The 20998-nt window shown below is 45.4% G+C and overlaps 1 protein-coding gene across 2 annotated transcripts in view; it reads right to left on the bottom strand.

Moving 5' to 3' along the window:
- The window catches only part of IQCK (IQ motif containing K), a 99912-nt gene that overhangs the window by 43151 nt on the left and 35763 nt on the right, over positions 1–20998 (bottom strand). For both annotated transcript variants that reach the window (XM_050968750.1, XM_050968751.1), the window contains exon 7: positions 9790–9874. In XM_050968750.1, the coding sequence (XP_050824707.1) occupies positions 9790–9874 (85 nt within the window). The remainder of the gene's footprint in view (positions 1–9789; positions 9875–20998) is intronic.

A 20998-nucleotide genomic window follows, 5' to 3' on the forward strand; every position in this document is an offset into this window, starting at 1 on the left:
ATCTTACCCTAAATACCCATGCTGCCAGCCAATCCTTTAGTGTCTAAAACTAAAGGTTTATTACAAAGAAAAAATAAGAGAGTTGTTAAATGATAAAGCAGTTACATATATACAAAGACTTCAAAGGCCATATATCAGGTTCTTATCACTACTGGTGAGTTTGCTGGCTTGAAAGTCCATCTGGAACACACCCACAGCTTGGATGAATCATTCAGTCCTTTGTTGAGAGCTTCGTTTGCAGAAAAGTTCTTTCAGAGGCAAGAAGCAGAACTGAAGACAAAATGGAGAAGATGCGGCTGCCTTTTATAGTCTTTTGCTATGCAGCTTGTACTTCCTTTGTTCCAAACCAAAGCTGCTCAGCACATGACATGGAAGCCTTAGGCTTTGTCTACACTGGCAAGTGAAAGACAAAACTTTTGTCATTCAGAGGTGTTAAACACACACACACCCCGAAAGACAAAAGTTTTGTCAAAGACAAGCGCTGGTGTTGGCGTTCTCCTACCAACAACGCTAATGCTGCTCATTGGGGATGTTTTTTTGTTGGCAGGAGAGTTCTCTGTCTACACTGCGCACATTTTAGCGGCACAGCTGCAGTGGCACAGGTGTGTCGCTAAAAGCTGTGGAGCGTAGTCATAGTCTTAGAGTTCTCTGTCCATAGCCATATCACATGACTTGCTGACTCATAAGGTGTCTGCCCTGGTTCCTTTCAATGGGTTCATTGTGCAGTTGATGACTCTTGTAGGGCCATCAAAAGGCTAGGCAGTGCTGATGCCAATCTGTCTGGAGACGTGACCCAGATGCACAGCACAAGTTTGAAATACAGATATACCCTACATATCTATAACTCATAATACAAAGGTAATATAAACATATAAACAGGATTATCATACTTGGCAAATTGTGACATTTTTGCAGATACCTCACAAAGTATATTTGGTATGATTCAATCCAATTCTATAATATTGGTATTAATAATATCAATGGTCATCCATATTCCATACAGGCTCACAGGAACTTTCAGGTTCAGACTCAAATGAGGGGCAATATAGATAACTAAGGTGCATGGAAAAGGGGGAAGATGGTGGGGCAAGAACCTGTGTGATGGCAAAGGGGCTCAGTGCAGGTGGTTCTGGAGTTGGAGACAGGTCCCACAGGATTTTTCATAGGGAGGAATACCAGTCTGCCTTATGGCACGAGAGTGCATGTGCACATGCATGTGTGGGTGTGTGAAAGAAGGGGGAAAAGGGGAGAGAGAGACTATCTCCAGGAAGGAATCCCCACACGGTTTTAGTTCAGGAGAGGATGATTTAAGCCAATGTATTTAAACCTCAGATAAGACCAAATTTTACAGGAATTAAAATGGAAAGAGAAAGGAATTAAATTCTCTCAACTAAAGTAAGTGAAATTGACATTTGCCAAGCAACTTTTTTCAACGTATCTCAGGATGCTCCTTTGGAACATGATGGCTGTGCATAAGTTCACAAAGGGAAGATGAATGTTGAAGGTAAAAGAGAGAATTCTTGTGCAAGAGGTACCATAGACCTTGGGTCTTGGGTGTTCCTGCCTCTCTCCTAGATACAAGTTCAAAATCATGAAACGCTTTTGCCCTCTTCATGGGTGGGGGTGAGATTTTATCTTTACACGTGTGTAAAGCACCAAGTACATAAATAATAAATGAATAAATAATAAATGAAAATAATGTTGTCCCTTTGGCCTGAGTGGTTAGCCAATATCTGGGGACTTGCAGGGTTGTTTCCGTTAGGAGGAAAAACTGATGATGAGTCAAGTACTCTTCCTAGTGCAATCCTGTTTATTTACAAAGAATGTACAAAGTCTTGTTTTCCTGAACAGACTAGCAACAACCAACCCCAGGAAGTTTATTTGCTTAGAAATGCCCAAACCATGATTTCTATGCCCAAGAAGCTCTGTCTCCCTGCTTCTACTCAGGGTCATGCTCACAACTGCTTCTCTCACTTTCTTTTGGCTTTTTCTGCCTCTGACTCCCCAGCCTGCAAATCCAATACTTAGCCCCTGACTTTCAGTTAGGGAGACCAGACAGCAAATGTGAAAAATTGGGATGCGGGTGGGGGGTAGCAGGAGCCCATATAAGAAAAAGACCCAAAAATCGGGACTATCCTTATAAAATTGGGACTATCCCTATAAAATCAGGACATATGGTCATCCTACCTTCAGTCAGGGAAACCCCTTTAAATCTACCTGGGTTAGTGTTTCTGAGGTCTCACCAGACAGCCCTTTGCCTTGGTAGCAGCTTCTTTTGCTTCCTGCTCACTGCACACAGCGTCACCTTCCATTTAGTCTGTAAAGGAGGGTGCTTAGAACAACCAGAACTGAGATTATCTTTGGATCAAAGGCTCACTTGATGGAAGCCATTAATAACTTCTAATATAACAACCACAGTATTCTGAAATTGGCTCAAGGTGGAGCTGAACACGCTGCTTCCTTACGTCTTATTGCTAACCTGTGCTTCAGTGTTAAAATTCTGCTCTGCAGCTTTTGGTGCAAAGACTTTTTTTTATTGGATGACATGTTGCTGTTGATCTGCCTGAGTTTTTCACGTTGTGCATATTCACTCAGGCACGTGTGATAAAAACAAGGGAAGCATCATGAATACACTTGAAAAGCTCCGTTAATTTTACAGATGAGGGCATTTCATCCTCTACATCAATATATGCCTCAGTATGTTTGACAATGAATGTCCTGAAGAACAGTTGAAGAGGTACACAAAACATCTGTTTGAGGAAAGTTTTAAAACAATATAACAGGGCTTGCTGTGGTTTCTTCCATCTGAGATGATGGAGCATCACAAAGAAATACAAGGATTAAAATTTATATCCTCACATTCTGGAATGCTATCGTTACACAGGGAACTATCTTTCCATCTTTTATTTTATTAAATTTCTTAGTTATTTACTTCTTGACAAATCCAACAGTGTGTCCAGAATACTTTCCCCTCTACTCTTCAATGTGTGTGGTGTGTGATTTCATGTCCTTGAAAATGTAACTTGAGAAGTCCAGTGGAAGTAGTGACCTTCCTTTTTCACAATGCACTGTCTGATCTGATATATGAGGGCACACCTTTTGTATTTATAGTTAATATTACCAGAAGATGTGCATTGTAATAATAGGGTGTTTTTGAATTACAGATTGTATTAATTATATAATTAAGTTCAGTGAATAATGTCTATATGAAAAGTTTAAAATCACTACCTGATAAAACCTTTCTGTATCTTGTTGAAATAAAAAATGAGTTTTCCAAACAATGATCTAAAATATCGTTGGGTAGGAGGAAGCCTTTACAAAGATACAGTTATGGACAGAGTAAATCAATGCTGACTTATATATCAACCAGTTTTAAAAGTTCCTGCCTTTTGAAATTTTATATCAACAATTTCCCATGATATTTTGTATCCATTTTCCTTATAGAGGATGAGTGATTCTCATTTAACATTCTCTTTATTTACTGGCATATATAAAAATACACCATCCTAGATTTACTGTACTGTAGCTTGTTATTAACAAATAGTTCTGGGTTAGCTCAAAAGCTTGTCTCTCTCACCAACAGAAAAGTTGGTCCAGTAAAAAATATATCACTCATCTTGTCTCTTTAATTTCAGCTTATAACTCTTAAACAACAAAACTCTGCCTTCTTCTGCATCCAACAAACAAACAAAAATCTTTCACAGTTTGATAGAGAGAGTTAATCATTGCAATTGATTGTTCTTTAGGACTCTGCATTTCTTTTCTAACAGGTTGGTTTAGGTCTACAAACAATACTCCTTTAAATTAAATGTTAATGTAGAGGGCAAAGACATTGGGGGAAGAGATTCTGAAAGGCAAACACAAGGTATCTAAGCAACCTGTGGTGTTAATCCAACATACAAACATTATTGGATAATGACTGGCTTTGCAATATTTTACTGTGAGGATGCCTGCAGTGGTATTGTCAGTACTAATTAATGTTACTGTGGGAATCAAAGTCAGGTTAAAAAAGAAAATCAGGGAAAACAAATAAACACACAGCATAAAACATCACAGGAATCTATTGATCAAGAATAAATATTCAGAGCATATTCCCATGCTCATGTTCATGGAAGATTCTTATAGGTACTCTCATATACTGAAGTCCGTTTATAAGCAGCACAGAGAGTTTCTATATTGATTGTTATTTAGAAAACACGCTATATTTACAGAAACAGAAGTCTAACTCCCTGTGCAGTGAAGCAAAGTAGGTTCAAAGTCTAGAGGTTATGCACACCTTCCAAAAAGAAACCTCACTCACGATGAATAAAATAATGTGTTATGTCACGGTTATACTGCTTCCTCATCCCTTCTTTTATTTTTAAAATTTAAATAAAGAAACGTCAGTATTCCTTTCTCATGGAATAGCTGTCAGGAGGAATGCTGGATGTAAACTGGAGCGACCTATTTGGAAAATGCTACAGATTAATTTACACATTTGCTAACATTTATATTAATTCTTTTGATCAAAGTAGGCTAAACCTGTAATGAGTTGATGAAGCTACAAATGGCATAACAGGACATCTGGATTCCAAAGTCATTAGAGGTCTCTTCCCTATCCTGCCTGACTGAGGTGCTTTACTTTGGGGCTAGTATAGTGTGCAGGTGGGAGAGGCCACAGATCGTACCATGAGTACAAGGCCGCTTTTGCTGATCCATGAACCAACATTGATGGTTACTTAGTCCTGAGGAAACTGTTCAGCTACTGAAAGGGCATCAAAACTTGTGGTGATAGATTAGCCCCACTGAAGTCAATGGGAGTTCTGACTGCCATCATTGAAATCAGTGGGAGTTATGTGCTTTAGCAACGAATGAGGCAGGGGTGCTGTGGAAAAAATAGTATGAAATTAAAGATTGTAACGTAATGCATATGTACAAAACAGATGAACTAAGGTTGCACAGACAACATTAATTCTGGCATTTCCTAACTTTTGAGTGCTTGATTTTACAACCTTAATAATAACCTTTTAACAGAGTTTTTTGTGTGTGATTTCCTAAGTTTTTAAAAAAACAAATTGAAAAAACAGAAATTTCATCATGAGGCATTATACTGACATCCACATGGGTCATTAGCAAGGTTCGAGCCTTTAGATCATTCATAGTGACCTCTGCTACTTGAGCTAATGGAGTTAGTGATAGCAAATTGTCATTCTCAGGGCTTGTCTACATCACAAAGTTGCAGCGCTGGTGAGGGGGTTACAGCGCTGCAACTTAGGAGGCGTACACATCTGCAGGGCATCACCAGCGCTGCAACTCCCTGTTTGCAGCGCTGGCCGTACTCCCGTTTTGTCTCGGGTGTAGAGGATCCAGCGCTGGTAATCCAGCGCTGGTAATCAAGTGTAGACACTTACCAGCGCTTTTCTTGACCCCCGTGGAATAAGCAGGTATCCCAGCATACCTGAGGAAGCCTCTGGTAATCAAGCAGGTCTCCTTCCCCGGTTTGCTCTCGCGTTCCCCGAACCCCGAGCAAGCAGGTCTCCTTCCCTGCGGTTTGCAGGGTGGTTCGGGGAACGCGAGAGCAAACCGCGGCGAACCTGGTCTCCTTCCCCGGTTTGCTCTCGCGTTCCCCGAAACCCCGTGCAAGCAGGTCTCCTTCCCTGCGGTTTGCAGGGGGGTTCGGGGAACGCGAGAGCAAACCGCGGCGAAGCTGGTCTCCTTCCACGGTTTGCTCTCGCGTTCCCCGAACCCCCCTTGAAGCCGCCCAACAGCGCTGCAGTGTGGCCACATCTAACACCACTTGCAGCGCTGGTTGCTGTAAGTGTGGCCACTCTGCAGCGCTGGCCCTATACAGCTGTACTAATACAGCTGTAACAACCAGCGCTGCAAAATTGTAGATGTAGACATACCCTCAGTAGGGACCAGCAATAGAGGGAGATGGGACATTTTCCCAGTCTATTTCACAAATACTTGTTGATAATAGACAAATGGTGAGACTCAGAAAGCTTGGGCTCCATTCCATGCTCTGGAGAGGAGTGCTCTAGTAGGCATGGACTCTTCTGCCTATTCCCCCTTCAGTATGGCCTAGTCTGCCCTATTCCTTCCAACATGTGTTTGTCCCACTCCTGTCTTTTTCTCACCTCTGGATCCTTTTCCCAGTTCCATTCTCCTCACCCAACGAGTCCCAGTTTCCACTCCTCAGGCTTCTCACTCCAGTTTCCATGTCCAGCAAGTCCTAGTCTGACCTCTCTGGACTCCCCATCCGCATCCCACTCTCCTCCAGACTCCCAAGCCCAGCTACATTGCCCAGACATTCACAGTTCTTTCCCAGGCCTCAAAATCCTTCTTTCCAGCTAGTCTAAGTTTCTGCCTCCCCCTCCTGGCTCCTCATCTGATTCATTTCTCTCTCCTGCATCATGGCCTACAGCCACCCCACCCCTCAGCATGTTCCCCAAGCCACTTGACTCCCAATCCCAATCTCCTTGACCAGCCAGTCTCAGTCTCACCTACCCCAACTCCCAGTCCCAGTTTCCATCTTTCCCTCCACTCCAGGCTCCTTGCCGCAGTCCACTCCCTCCCAGGCCCCACTGTAGGTCTAGCTCTTGTCCTCCTGCTTCCTCCTTCATGCTACCAGACCCTAGCACGGGGGTCATTCAGAGCACAGGTGCCTCAACCCAGACCTGACACAGCCTGCAGAAATGCAACTCCAGGTGCTGCTCAGGCCTGGGCTGGTGCATGCCCTGTGCAGACAGAATCTTCAGGGACATTAGATGCTAACATCTACAAAGTCTCTACTGATCATGTGCAAATTATGATTTTTCAAAGACTAAATTTGGCTTGGCCATATTTCGGCAGATTTTTATTTGGACAGCAAACAGCACATTTTTGATACAAAGGCCTCCAGTCTGACAAATTTCAAATGCTGCTCTGAAGTATGAGCATGCTAGAGTTTTTCAAAGAAAAGGTTGCCAGAATTTTTTAACATTGGCAAAACAATGTATGTTTCCCTAGCTTCCTTCTTGGAAATAGGCAAACTGTTCGGAAGATTTCAGCCCAAATGGTAAAAGTTTAGCAAAGTCAGTAGCCACAGAAAAACATATTCTTAAAATGGGAAGTATTGGGCATGTTACCAGTCCTGCCTTTAAACACAATTAAATATTCTGCATATATATTCTCTGTGCCTCATTTTTTTCATCATGAAATGGAGATCATATTATTTAAGCTTCTTTCTAAAGCCCTTTAAGAGCAATGGCTTTGAAAAACTGATATGTTAATTAAGAGTATAACTAGCCAGGGTAGTATACCATCACTCCTCATAAGTCATGCCCCTCCTCCCAAACTTATGCTCCCTTCAATTTAAAGGAAGTAACCAGTTGTGTATTATTCAATATTTGGTGTATTTAACTGTAACACTGTCAATCAACTTTCTATTTAATAACTTTTATACATATATATAAATTTACTAGTAGACCTGGTGAATAACAGAAAAATATTCATCTTCTATTATTCAACAAATCGTATGCAAGCCAACTATAGAGCAAACTCTGTGGAAAACTGTCAAATAAGAAATTCACCCAGTACTACTTACTACACCCCTTATTGGTTTTACTTTCTTTTGCCCTTTCTGGCTTTGCTCTGTTTGTTTCCTATAAGAGATCATGGTATATCTTTTCCTAAGTTGTCTTCAATGTCTGTTTCCACTTTTTCCTGCTCTCTCTTTTCTTACATTTTGCCCTTTATCTTTCCTAAATATATTCTGTCTCCTTCCGTGTCTCATTTCTCTCTCTAGCTCTCTATACTACACTTTTTTTCCCTTACTTTCCCCACCAATCTTTCTCATGTCCACCTCCACACCCACACATAGGATTTGGAAATTTAGTTAAAGGCTGAAATAAAACTTGGAGGGCTCTCAAGGGAAGACTATATTTCTAAAATAAAATTTTCTATAAACTTTAGGGCTGTCGATTAATCGCAGTTAACTCACGTGATTAACTCAAAAAAATTAATCATGATTAAAAAAATTAATCACAGTTTTAATCGCACTGTTAAACAGTAGAATACCAATTGAGATCTATTAAATATTTTTGGATATGTTTCCACATTTTCAAATATACTGATTTCAATTACAACACAGAATTCAAAGTGTACAGTGCTCACTTTATACTACTATTTTTTATTACAAATATTTGCACTGTAAAAATGATAAACAAAAGAAATAGTATTTTTCAATTCACCTCATACAAGTACTGTAGTATATTCTCTTTATCGTGAAACTGCAACTTACAAATGTAGATTTTTTGTTACATAACTGCATTAAAAATCAAAACAGTGTTAAACTTTAGAGCCTACAAGTCCACTCAGTAATACTTCTTGTTCAATCACTAAAAGAAATAAGTTTGTTTACATTTACGAGAGATAACGTTGTCCACTTTTTATTTACAGTGTCACCTGAAAGTGAAAGCAGGCATTCACATGTCACTTTTGTAGCTGGCATTGCAAGGTATTTATATGCTAGATCTGCTAAACATTCATATGCCTCTTCATGCTTTGGCCACCATTCCAAAGGACATGCTTCCATGCTGATGATGCCCATTCAAAAAATAATGCATTAATTACATTTATGACTGAACTCTTTGGGGAAGAATTGGATGTTTCCTGCTGTTTTACCCACATTCTGACATATATTTCATGTTATAGCTATCTCAAATGATGACCCAGCACATGTTGTTCTTTTTAAGAATACTTTGCATTTTGTCAAATCTGTTGTGAAAGTAGAAATGTGAAATTTCTAAAGATAGCTACAGCACTCGACCCAAGGTTTAAGAATCTGAAGTGCCTTCCAAAATCTGAGAGGGACAAAGTGTGGCGCATGCTTTCAGAAGTCTTAAAAGTGCAACACTCTGATGCAGAAACTATAGAACCCAAACCACCAAAAAAGGAAAATTAACCTTCTGCTGGTGGCATCTGATTCAGATGATGAAAATGAACATGTCGGTCCGCACTGCTTTTGCTTGTTATCTAGCAGAACCCGTCATCAGCATGGACACAGGTCCTCTGGAATGTTGATTGAAGCATGAAGGGACATATGAATTTTTATCTGGCACATAAATATTTTGCAATACCCCCATTCTCACTTTCAGGTGACATTGCAAACAAGAAGCGGGCAGCATTATCTCCTGAAAATATAAACAAACTTGTTTGTCTGAGCGACTGGCTGTACAAGAAGCAGGACTGAGTGGACTTTCTAGGCTCGAAAGTTCTACATTGTTTTATTTTTGAATGCAGGGGTTTTTTTAAACATAATTCTACATTTGCAAGTTTAACTTTCATGATAAAGAGATTGCACTACAGTTCTTGTATTAGGTGAATTGAAAAATACTATTTCTTTTCTTATTTGTAATAAAAATAAATATAAAGTGAGCACTGTACACTTCATATTCTGTGTTGTAATTGAAATAAAAATATTTGAAAATGTGGAAAACATCCAAAAATATTTAAATAAATGGTTTTCTATTATTGTTTAACAGTGCGATTAATCATGCAATTAATCATGATTAATTTTTTTAATCACTTGACAGCCCTAGTAAACGTCTTTGTGAAGAAAACAAAGCAGAGTGCATTGCCATAACTCCTGTGAAAAGATCTGAGCCACTAGAGAACTTACATACAAGCATATCCAAAGCCAGTGAACCATAGTGGTCTTAAAAGTTATTTATAGTCTCTGCTACTTAAAATTTATGTAAGGGTTTTCCCCAGGGCCTTCACAGTCACACAGATTCAGTATCATGCAAAACAATTATAGCTGACTCTTACCCGATAACCTCTCCAGAATGATTGAATTATTTTGCATGCTTCTTCTTCTGATAATAGGAGAGACAGAGGAATTGGTGGTCTAGGGCTAAAAGAAAAAAAAATTGTTCAACCTTTAAAAAAATTTCTTCCTCCTTTACACTATATCACCCGCAAAAGAGAGAGGTTGTTCTGTTTCTCTAAGAAACAATTTCTTAATACTCCAAAATAAAAAAGTATTACTTAAATAATGTGCCCTTTTAAAACACTAATACAGATACAGTATTATACAAATTGTTTCTTTTCTGCAAACACCATAATGTAAATAATATATCAAGGACTGTACTCTTTTGAATTATCCTTCAAGTGTTTTTCATTCCTGCATTTTTATTATTCGGGTTTTTTTTACCATTTATAAACACTGAAGGGCATGGCTGCAGTAACAGAGTGTACGACTCACACAGGATCTTTACATGCAGTGTAGATATGACATTCAAATACATTTTATTCCATAAAACCATTTGAATTACATTGTATGTTCTGTTTAGATGGAATTGTTTTGTTCTGAAAGGATTACTGTTACCATAACCATCTACAAGAAGTCGCACAGACATGTCTTAACAGTGCTGTGAAATAAATGTGGCAATTTTACCTTTTGAAACAGTCAGACAAACTTGGCATTGTAAGGGGCCAGAGTAAGACAAAGGAAAAGAACTCAACAATTAATATTTTGCATAAATTGATGGTGATTTGAAAGCACTTACAGTAAATTCTGCTACTAATACTAATGAGAATCACTTTACAGTGTAATTAGGTTTCAGTGAACATTCAGATTGGTGTATCAAATCAGCTTTACAAAAGCCTTTTCATCATGCTTGCTGACGTGTTTAGCTCTCACTTATAGTACTCAACAAGCAGCCAATTGAAAGGATGAGACTGAAAGTAATTTCTTTGGTTTTCTTTGATTTTTTCAAAGATAAGAAAATGTCACACACACACATTTTTTTTTTTTTAAAGCCACTGGGCTGCAGATAAATGTTACAACTCGTGAGAGTGCCCATTATAAACAGTTGACTTCCCATGACATTAGAATACCTATTAACTTGCTCTGTCCTTAAAATAGTCACAGATTCAGCTTCTGTGCACAGGTGTGGTATGGGAAGTTCAAAGTTTAATGAATCTGGATGATGTGGGTGATCACTTGGACATAATCAAACAAGTGTCTGCCCAAATCAGTCCTTATAACAGAATCCCACTGTTTCTTTTTCACAGAAATAAGAGATGGATGCAACTGGTAAGGCAACACTCTTTCCAGTGCGGATTTGTTCCTTCCAGTCTGTCCCCAAATGCTTTGTGTAGTCCAACTTTAATTGACCAAAAGACAAGACGGTTACTCACCGTTGTAACTGTTGTTCTTTGAGATGTGTTGCTCATATCCATTCCAGGTAGGTGTGCGCGCCGCGCGCGCATGTTTGCCGGAAACTTTTTACCCTAGCAACTCCAGTGGGCCGGCAGGTCGCCCCCTAGAGTGGCGCCACTATGGCACTAGATATATACCCCTGCCGGCCCGCCCGCTCCTCAGTTCCTTCTTGCTGGCTACTCCGACAGTGGGGAAGGAGGGCGGGTGTGGAATGGATATGAGCAACACATCTCGAAGAACAACAGTTACAACAGTGAGTAACCGTCTTTTCTTCTTCGAGTGATTGCTCATATCCATTCCAGGTAGGTGAATCCCAAGCCTTACCTAGGCGGTGGGGTCGGAGTGAGAAGTCGCGGCCTGGAGCACTGCAGAGCCAAAGGCCGCATCATCTCTGGACTGCTGAACCAGGGCGTAATGGGAAGCGAATGTGTGGACTGATGACCAGGTCACCGCCCTACAAATCTCTTGGATTGGCACGCGGGCAAGGAAAGCCAGTGATGATGCCTGTGCTCTGGTGGAGTGAGCAGTCACACGGCCCGTCAGAATGTGGGCCAGGTCATAACAGGTCCTGATACAGGAGGTAACCCAGGAAGATATCCTCTGCGAGGAAATCGGTAGCCCCTTGACCCGGTCTGCTACCGCCACGAATAACTGGGGGGACTTGCGGAACGGTTTGGTCCTGTCCACATAAAATGCTAGCGCCCAACGGACATCTAGCGACTGGAGCTGTTGCTCCCTGCAGGACGAATGGGGCTTTGGGAAAAAGACGGGGAGGAAGATCTCCTGGTTAATGTGGAAAGCTGAGACCACCTTGGGAAGGAAGGCAGGGTGTGGTCTCAGCTGCACCTTGTCTTTATGGAAGACCGTATACGGGGGATCTACTGTGAGGGCCCGTAGTTCTGACACCCGTCTAGCTGAGGTGATGGCCACTAGGAAGGCGGTCTTCCATGAGAGATAGAGCAGGGAGCAAGTAGCTAACGGCTCGAATGGAGGACCCATGAGCCGAGTTAGGACCAGGTTGAGATCCCATGAAGGGGCAGGAGGGCGGATCTGTGGATAGGGACGCTCCAGTCCCTTCAGGAATCTCACCACCATAGGGTGGGAGAAGACGGAACATCCGTCCACTCCAGGATGAAACGCGGAGATAGCCGCTAGGTGGACCCAGAGTGACGACAACGCCAGACCCTGGGCCTTGAGGGACCAGATGTAGTCTAGAATAGTGGTGATGGGAATCTCCATAGGGAGAAGACCTTTCTCCGAACACCAACAGGAGAAACGCTTCCACTTAGCCGAGTAAGTAGCCCTGGTGGAAGGCTTCCTACTGCCCAGGAGAACCTCCCGAACCGGGGTAGAGCAGCGTAACTCGGAGCCTGTCAACCACGCAGGAGCCATGCCGTAAGGTGCAGAGACGGAAGGTCTGGGTGACAGAGCCTGCCGTGGTCCTGGGTGATCAGGTCCGGATGTAGGGGCAGGGCAACTGGGTTGGCTACTGAGAGGTCCAGCAACATGGGGTACCAATGTTGTCTGGCCCACGCTGGAGCTACGAGAATCACCCGAGCTCTGTCTTTGCGCACCTTGAGGAGAACCCTGTGTATCAGCGGAACGGGAGGGAACGCGTAAAACAGGTGGGTCGCCCATGGGATCAGGAAGGCATCCGCTATAGACCCGGGCTCCCGACCCTGAAAGGAGCAGAAAGTTCGACATTTCCTGTTCTCCCTGGACGCGAAGAGGTCCATCCGGGGATGACTCTACCTCTGGAAGAGTGAGAGGGCGACGTCTGGATGGAGGGACCACTCGTGCGAGCGGAAGGACCTGCTCAGTCGATCCGCTAGAGTGTTTCGTACTCCCGGGAGATAGGAGGCGGAAAGGTGAACGGCATGGGCTATGCAAAACTCCCAGAGACGCATCGCCTCGAGACATAGGGGAGAGGACCTGGTGCCGCCCTGCTTGTTGATGTAGAACATGGTCGTCGTGTTGTCGGTGAACACCGCGACACAACGACCTTGAAGGTGATGGACGAACGCTTGACAAGCAAGACGGACCACTCTCAACTCCCGTATGTTGATGTGGAGGCCCAGCTCCTGAGGGGTCCACAAGCCTTGAGTTCTTTGGGCGCCGCAGTGCGCCCCCCAGCCCAGATCTGAGGCGTCCGTAGTCAGGAATGCCGAGGGCTGGGGCGGATGGAACGGGAGCCCTGCACAGACTATGGACTGGTCCAGCCACCACCGAAGGGAGTCCAGTACCCTTTGGGGAATGGTGACAACTGTGTCCAACGACTGTCTGGCCGGCCGGTACTGCGCGATGAGCCAAGATTGAAGAGGCCTCATGCGGAGTCGGGCATACGCTGTCACGAACGTACAGGCCACCATATGGCCCAGGAGGGCCAGACATGTTCTTAGAGAGGTCAGCGGGGCCGTCTGCCAGCGCAGAATGATGGCCGACAGCGACTGGAACCTGGGCAAGGGTAGCAAGGCCCTGGCTAGGGCAGAGTCCAGAACGGCCCCGATGAACTCTATCCTCTGCGTGGGGAGCAGAGTAGACTTGTCCACGTTGATCACGAGGCCTAGGGCAGCAAAGAAGCTGCTGATCCTGCGGACGTGGTCGCGGACCTGCAGCTCCGATGTGCCCCGGATCAGCCAGTTGTCCAGGTAGGGGAACACGTGAATGCGGCAGCGCCGGAGGTGTGCGACGACGACTGCCATGCATTTCGTGAACACCCTCGGGGCCGTAGAGAGGCCAAACGGGAGGACCGCAAATTGATAATGTTGGCGGTCGACCACAAAGCGGAGGAAACGCCTGTGCTGGGGGAATATGGCGATATGGAAGTAAGCATCCTGCATGTCGAGGGCGGCGTACCAGTCTCCGGGATCCAGGGATGGGATGATGGTTCCAAGGGATACCATACGGAACTTCAACTTCACCATATACTTGTTGAGTTCCCGCAGGTCGAGGATAGGCCTGAGGCCCCGCTTGGACTTGGGGATTAGAAAGTAGCGGGAATAAAACCCCTTGCCCTTCTCGCTCTCTGGAACCTTCTCTATGGCTCCCTTGACGAGGAGCGTGTGCACCTCCTGACGGAGGAATTGCTCGTGAGAGGGGTCCCTGAAGAGGGACGAGGATGGTGGGTGGGAGGGGGGGGAGCGATGAAAACTGCAGGCGATAACCGGCCTGCACAGTACGCAAGACCCAACGGTCCGATGTTATTTGGGTCCACACCGGGAGGAAAAATGAAAGACGGTTGGAAAACTGCGGGGAAGGATCCGGAGGGGAAACTGGTACTGCGCCCTTGGGCGCACCTTCAAAATGAAGGCTTGGGTCCAGGAGGGGCCTTGGCGGAGCCTTGGTTTTGCCCCGTTTGGCCACCCGACTGTCTGCGTCGGTTGTTCCTGCCGCGGCGCCTAGTGAGGTCCTGCCGCGGACGGAACTGAGGATACGGCCGATGCTGCAGTTGTTGGTTCTGTTGCCGGAATGGCCTGCGCTGTGTCGCAGGCGTATGCACCCCAAAGACCGTATTATGACCCTATTGTCTTTAAGGTCCTTTAGTCTGGGGTCTGTTTTAGTGGAAAACAGGCCCTGGCCTTCGAAGGGGAGGTCCTGGATAGTATGCTGGAGCTCTGGCGGAAGGCCAGAGACCTGAAGCCAGGAAATTCGGCGCATCGTAAGCCCCGAGGCAAGGGTCCGAGCGGCCGAGTCCGCAGCATCTAAGGAGGCTTGTAGCAAGGTCCTCGCTACCTTTTTGCCCTCATCCAGGATGGTGGTAAACTCCTGGCGGGCGTCCTGTGGTAACAGCTCTGCAAATTTTCCCGCCGCTACCCAAGAGTTAAAGGAGTAGCGGCTAAGGAGGGCCTGCTGGTTCGAGACCCTGAGCTGTAGCGCCCCTGCTGAATAGACCTTGCGGCCAAGGAGGTCCATCCGTCTCGCCTCCTTCGACTTGGGTGCCGGGGCCTCTTGACCGTGGCGCTCCCTGTCGTTCACCGACTGGACCACAAGGGAGCAGGGTGTCGGGTGAACGTGGAGGTATTCATAGCCCTTCGAGGGGGCCATGTACTTCCTTTCCACTCCTCGAGCGGTTGGAGGGATGGAGGCCGGTGACTGCCAGATAGTAGCGGCGTTGGCCTGAATAGTCTTGATAAAAGGCAGGGCCACTCTGGTGGGCGCATAGGCGGAGAGGATGCTCACCACCGGGTCCTCGATTTCAGAGACCTCCTCTGCTTGAATGTCCAGGTTTTGTGCCACTCGTCGGAGGAGGTCCTGGTGTGCCCTAAGATCTAGAGGGGGAGGGCTGGAGGACGAGGTACCCGCCACTGCCTCATCCGGGGAAGACCACGAGGAAACCCCCGGCAACAGAGCGTCCACGGGGGGTTCTGTCTGAGGCTGCACCTCCGTCACTGGAGGGAGCTCTGGGTCCTGGTGGCTGGACCTGTCTTCTGCTTCCGGGGAGGGAGGGGGTCTAGACACCGTTGCCTCAGGTGGCCTGCGTTCCGCCGCAGGGCGGGGAGTAATATGTTGTGGACCCTGGGCTTGGCGGTACGCCCATGGGGTCCAAAACCCCCACTGTTGAGGCCCTCGTTCCTGAGGTGGAGGGTCCTGAAACAGGGCCAAGTGTCTGTCCTGGCCCAAAGCATAGGCGCTCTCTGCCTGAGAGGACACGGATGGTTCCCTTGAAGGCCACGGAGGCGCTGAGCCAGTTTGATAGACCTCTCTATATGCCGACTCTGACGCTCTCCTCGGTGCCGAGGATCGGTGCCGCGACCCGTATCGGTGCCGGGATCGGGACCGAGAATGGCGTGGTAGTCGGTGCCGGGATCCGGATCGGGATCTGCCTCGAGGTCGGTGCCGAGAGCAGGACTGCGACCTTCGTTCAGCGCGGTGCCGGGATGGCAGTGGGGACCGGGACCTGCCACCGATGCGGTGCCGGGAGGTCGACCAGGATTGGGACCTACCACCAACTCGGTGCTGGGAGGTCGACCGAGGAGCTGAACGCTGAGGTGAACGGCTCCTAGAGTCTCGGTGCCGGTGGTAAGAGGAGCCAGACCGGGACCGTGCAGATGCTGATCGGCGCCGCTAGTGCGACTGGTACCGCCGGGGAGAACGGTGCCGGCTCTGCGAGCGGCGCCCCGAGTGCAAGCGTTCACGTCTCCTGGGCGATCGGTGCCGGGACTCCGGAGACAGCGCTCTCAGCATTGGTTTGCCTCTGGAGGTTACCCGTCCCGGGGGTGCCGTGGTCTGAGACTGTGATGGCTCCGTGAGCGCTATCAAGTCCCGTGCCGAGGCAAAGGTCTCCAGCGTAGATGGGACTAACAGCTCGACCCCTGATCTCAAGGGGGAGCTAGGAGGGGCTGGACTCGATGGACCTTCCGGACCCGGAGTCGACAGCAGCCCTGCAGGCGGTGCCGCGGCCAAGGTGGATGCCGGGCGTTCCACTCGAGCCTGCCTCGATGGTGTTGCAGACGTCGAGGGTCTTGGATCTGCTCCCGGTGCCGGGGATGGACAGTGCTGGGGAGTCTTCCCGGTGCCGGAGCGGTCCGGTGCCGGGGTAGAAGTGGCCGGTTGCACCGCCAGTGCCGGAGTCAGTGCTGCTTCCATTAGGAGAGCGCGGAGTCTTTGATCCCTCTCCTTCTTTGTGCGAGGCTTAAAGGCCTTGCATATATGACACTTCTCACTAATGTGCGATTCCCCCAGGCACTTGAGGCATGCGTCGTGGGGATCGCTAGTCGGCATCGGCTTCTTGCATGCCGAGCACTGCTTGAAGCCCGGCAAACCAGGCATGAGCCCGGTGCCAGGCGCCGAGAAGGGCAACGGCCCACCCGTGAACAAGTTAAACAACTATATATAATAAACAACTAACTAATATACTACTTCGAACTATCTATAAAAGTATTTACAACTACGACTACGAACAGAGTACAGGAGAGCTAGGTACGTGGAGGACAGCAAGCCACACTCCACAGTTCCAGCAACCGACACAGCGGTAAGAAGGAACTGAGGAGCGGGCGGGCCAGCAGGGGTATATATCTAGTGCCATAGTGGCGCCACTCTAGGGGGCGACCTGCCGGCCCACTGGAGTTGCTAGGGTAAAAAGTTTCCAGCAAACGTGCACGCGTGGCGCGCACACCTACGTGGAATGGATATGAGCAATCACTCGAAGAAGAATGGTTATTCCACCATTTTCTTTGGAAGACTATTCTACAACATAATGGATCTCATATTAGGAGGTTTTCCCATATATTCAGCTACATTTTTCTTTGCTTGGTTTCATTTATATTTGTCTCTGCCCTAGTAAGTTTTCTTTGCCTCTTGAGACCTTTGTTTTAGGGCTTGTCTTCACTGGAGAAGTATATCAGGTTAGAACATGGCCTCACATGTGGTGGGTGAACTATGGGTTCAGGGAAACTAGCCTCCAGCCTAGCCTGCCCCTTCTGCCTGAGGCCCTGTCCCTCCCATCCTCCTTCCCTCTCTCTGAAGCCCAAGCGCACCCAGCCCCGGAACGCTAGGTGGGCAGTGCGTGGCCCCCAGCCTCAGGGCACTGGGCAGACAGGCGGCAGTGCCCAGCATAGCCTGGCATAGCCTTCCCCAGCCTACAATATGCACCGCCGATGCATGACCTTAATTATCAACTAATACAAAGCTGACCTTGACTCTGCAGTCAGTGTACACAGGAACAAATTATGCTCAACATCCTGTTGATTGAGATTTTTGCCTTTATTTATTTTATATGAAAAAAATCTCAGTCTGTGTCTGGGAAATCAGAAATGCAGACAATAGCAGAAAGTGCTATTTCCATTAAACCATATGGTAATAACTCTATGGACATTAGCATGCCTAGTGCTTGAGGGAAATCATAAGGCTGGACAACCAAGATGCCTGAGCAAAATGCTATTTGTAATAAGTTGTATTCAGTGTTGTAGAGGTGTTGGTTCCAGGACACTAGAGAGACCAGGTGGGTGAAGTAATATCTTTTACTGGACCAACTTCTGTTGGTGAGAGAGACAAGCTTTTGAGTTGATGACACTGCCCACAATTACAAAGCCCTCACCAACAGTCAGAAGAAAAAAGACCCATCTGAATGGACACTCCACAGCACATGAAACCATGCTCTTGATTATAATGTTGATTGCTTTCTGAAAAAAATTGACTGTGAAATCCTTAACAAACATCAGATCCTCCACAATCTCTTCACTCCTGAGAGGACAGCTAAACAGTCCCTGAAATCCAACCACCAGATCGGAATGAAACCAGTAGACAAAAGAGGTACCATCGTAGTCCTCCACCATGATGACTATGTTAATGAAGCCAACCAACAACTCTCTGACACCATCTATTATAAAGAACTCAAAGAAGACACCACACCACAATTTACTTCGGAATTTAAGGATATCATCAAATCCTTCCCAAAACAACTCCAAGAGAAACTCTACAATCTCATTCCCCATGGTTAGCCACCCCAGGGAGCTTCTACATACTTCCCAAAATACACAAACAAGGGAACCCAGGCAAACCCATCATATCTGGCCATGGCACTCTTACTGAAGACCCTGTCAGAACAACAGATGCAAAACCTGCACACAAACCTCCACTTCTACCCTGATCATCACAGCTCACAACACAGCTCACAGCTTTCAAGATCCCTGGGTCTAACACATGCCTATCACAACGTGTCATGTACCTCATCCAGTGCACTAACTGCCCCAATAAAAACTATGTGGGTGAAACCAGACAATCATTACATGTTTGGATTAATGCACACTGCAAAATGATAGAAGACAGAAACACCATATCACCTGTTGGTAAACAACTTGACTTCTCAGTCCTCATCCTCAAAGGAAACCTGCACAAAACCTTCAAAAGATGAGCCTGGGAGCTTAAATTCATAACTTTTCTGGACACTAAAAATCATGGACTGAATAGTGACACTTGGTGTATGGCTTATTACAACAAGGTAAAATCCATACCCTCCCCCCCCCCAGCTTTCCTGCCCCCATGACTGCAGAGATGTTAATAGGCACTTCACCTTGAATAGTCCCTTGAAATGTGTGTTAATTACTTATGCTAAACAATCTGTTCCACCCTGTATTCAGCTGTGACACTGAGTACATTTCCCAGACCTGAAGAATAGCTCCATGTAAACTGGAAAGCTTATCTCTCTCACCAACAGAAGTTGAGCCCATAAAAGATATTACCTCAGCCACCTTGTCTCTCTCTCCTTTGTAATGTGTTCATCTATGAATGTAGACTGTGCTGTTTTTGCTGAAGGACTCCTGCCTGTTGTTCTAGGATTTATCTTTTTGAAAAGCTGAAAAGGTTTCTGTTCTTTTAAACAGTGCAAATGAGGCCACCTACCTACACATTTTAAAATACAGCAGGTAAAACAATGGGCTTTCACTGGTAATGAACCATTAGACTCCTTTGCATCAGAATGGCATCTCCATAAAGCAGAATGTAGTCTTGCAACAGTACCTCTAGCCACTCCACTGCTTTAGTTATTAAATAATGGGGATCTGTCTGGTTTGTGATCCAAGACCAAATCTGAGAAAGCTAGTGTAAATCAAGCAAAATGGAAAGGACAATCTTCAGCATGGTAGTCATTGGGAAATATCAATCATTTCAGCAGAATAGCTTGAAGGAACAGGAATGAAAGTCATGTGAGGTCCATTTCTATCCACTAGAATATATGCAGTTGGCTTCAGGTCAAATAAAAATAGAATATGAGCAGAGGCAGCCACCCATCAACAGTGAACCGAGGAAGAGGGAATATGTCATTTGTGGCAGAAGACAGCTGTAACAGTCCAAGAAGATTTGAAATGACAACCTAATGTACGATAAATGTATTCTGTTTATTTCAAAATAAAAGAGCCTCAAATCATGTAGAATCTTAAAAGCAAATTCGTAATACACTATGTAGAATATGTTTTGCATTCAAAATGGCTCAAATAGAATAATCTTTCTGAATAATGTTAGTGATTATCACTGTTTTTCACACTTTACCAAATTTTACCAATTGTTTTCAAATTTTACCAGAATAAAGCAGGCATTGACCAGAAGAATCTTTAATGTCAGGAAGGATGGGCTTTGCTTTCTGAGGAATCAGGCTTGTAACAATCCTGATAATGAGATATCTATTATTTTCATAACATTATGCAGATGTAATTCAATATCCAGAAGAAATACTGCACACTTATGTTAGAAAAGTGTATGAAATATCGCAAAGGTTTCTTATCAAAGCCCCCTCGTTTTATATCTGTGATTTCTATAATGAACTCAGAAGTTGGCTTTCACAATGCCAATCCTGTTCTGAAAAAGGGGTGGAGGGAAGAGCATCCATGTCAGCATAGCGGGATGTGTGTGGTGGTTGGAAAGCACATTTACATACTGTAGGTACTCAATATTTGTATTACTGTAATACGCAGAGGTTCCAATCAGGTTTAAGGCCCCATTCTGCTGTATAAACAGCTTTCTTTGAGCTATTTACAATCTAACAGTCATTTTATTTTTCTCTCCTCTTTTATTTGCTTTTATTAAAATACAGAATTTTCACCATGTATAATTCAACATTTGTTAATTGCTCTTTGCACTCAAATCCAATATATTACTTAACAGCAACTGAGAATCTCCAAATTTAGTTTTACACTGATTGTATGCAGGTACACTGCAGCACATGTGTGTAGGCCTGACTAGACATGAGTAATTAGACACGGGTAAGGTCTCATTTCTTGGGAGACAGGATTAGGAACGTAAATGGATCAGTAGGCTGGAAACAGACTGTCTGTGCTAAAATAGGTAAATGGCTCAGTAAGCTAAGAGGCAGAACACCCA

Source organism: Gopherus flavomarginatus, chromosome 9 (genome assembly GCF_025201925.1).
Source record: "Gopherus flavomarginatus isolate rGopFla2 chromosome 9, rGopFla2.mat.asm, whole genome shotgun sequence".
NCBI lineage: Eukaryota > Metazoa > Chordata > Testudines > Testudinidae > Gopherus > Gopherus flavomarginatus.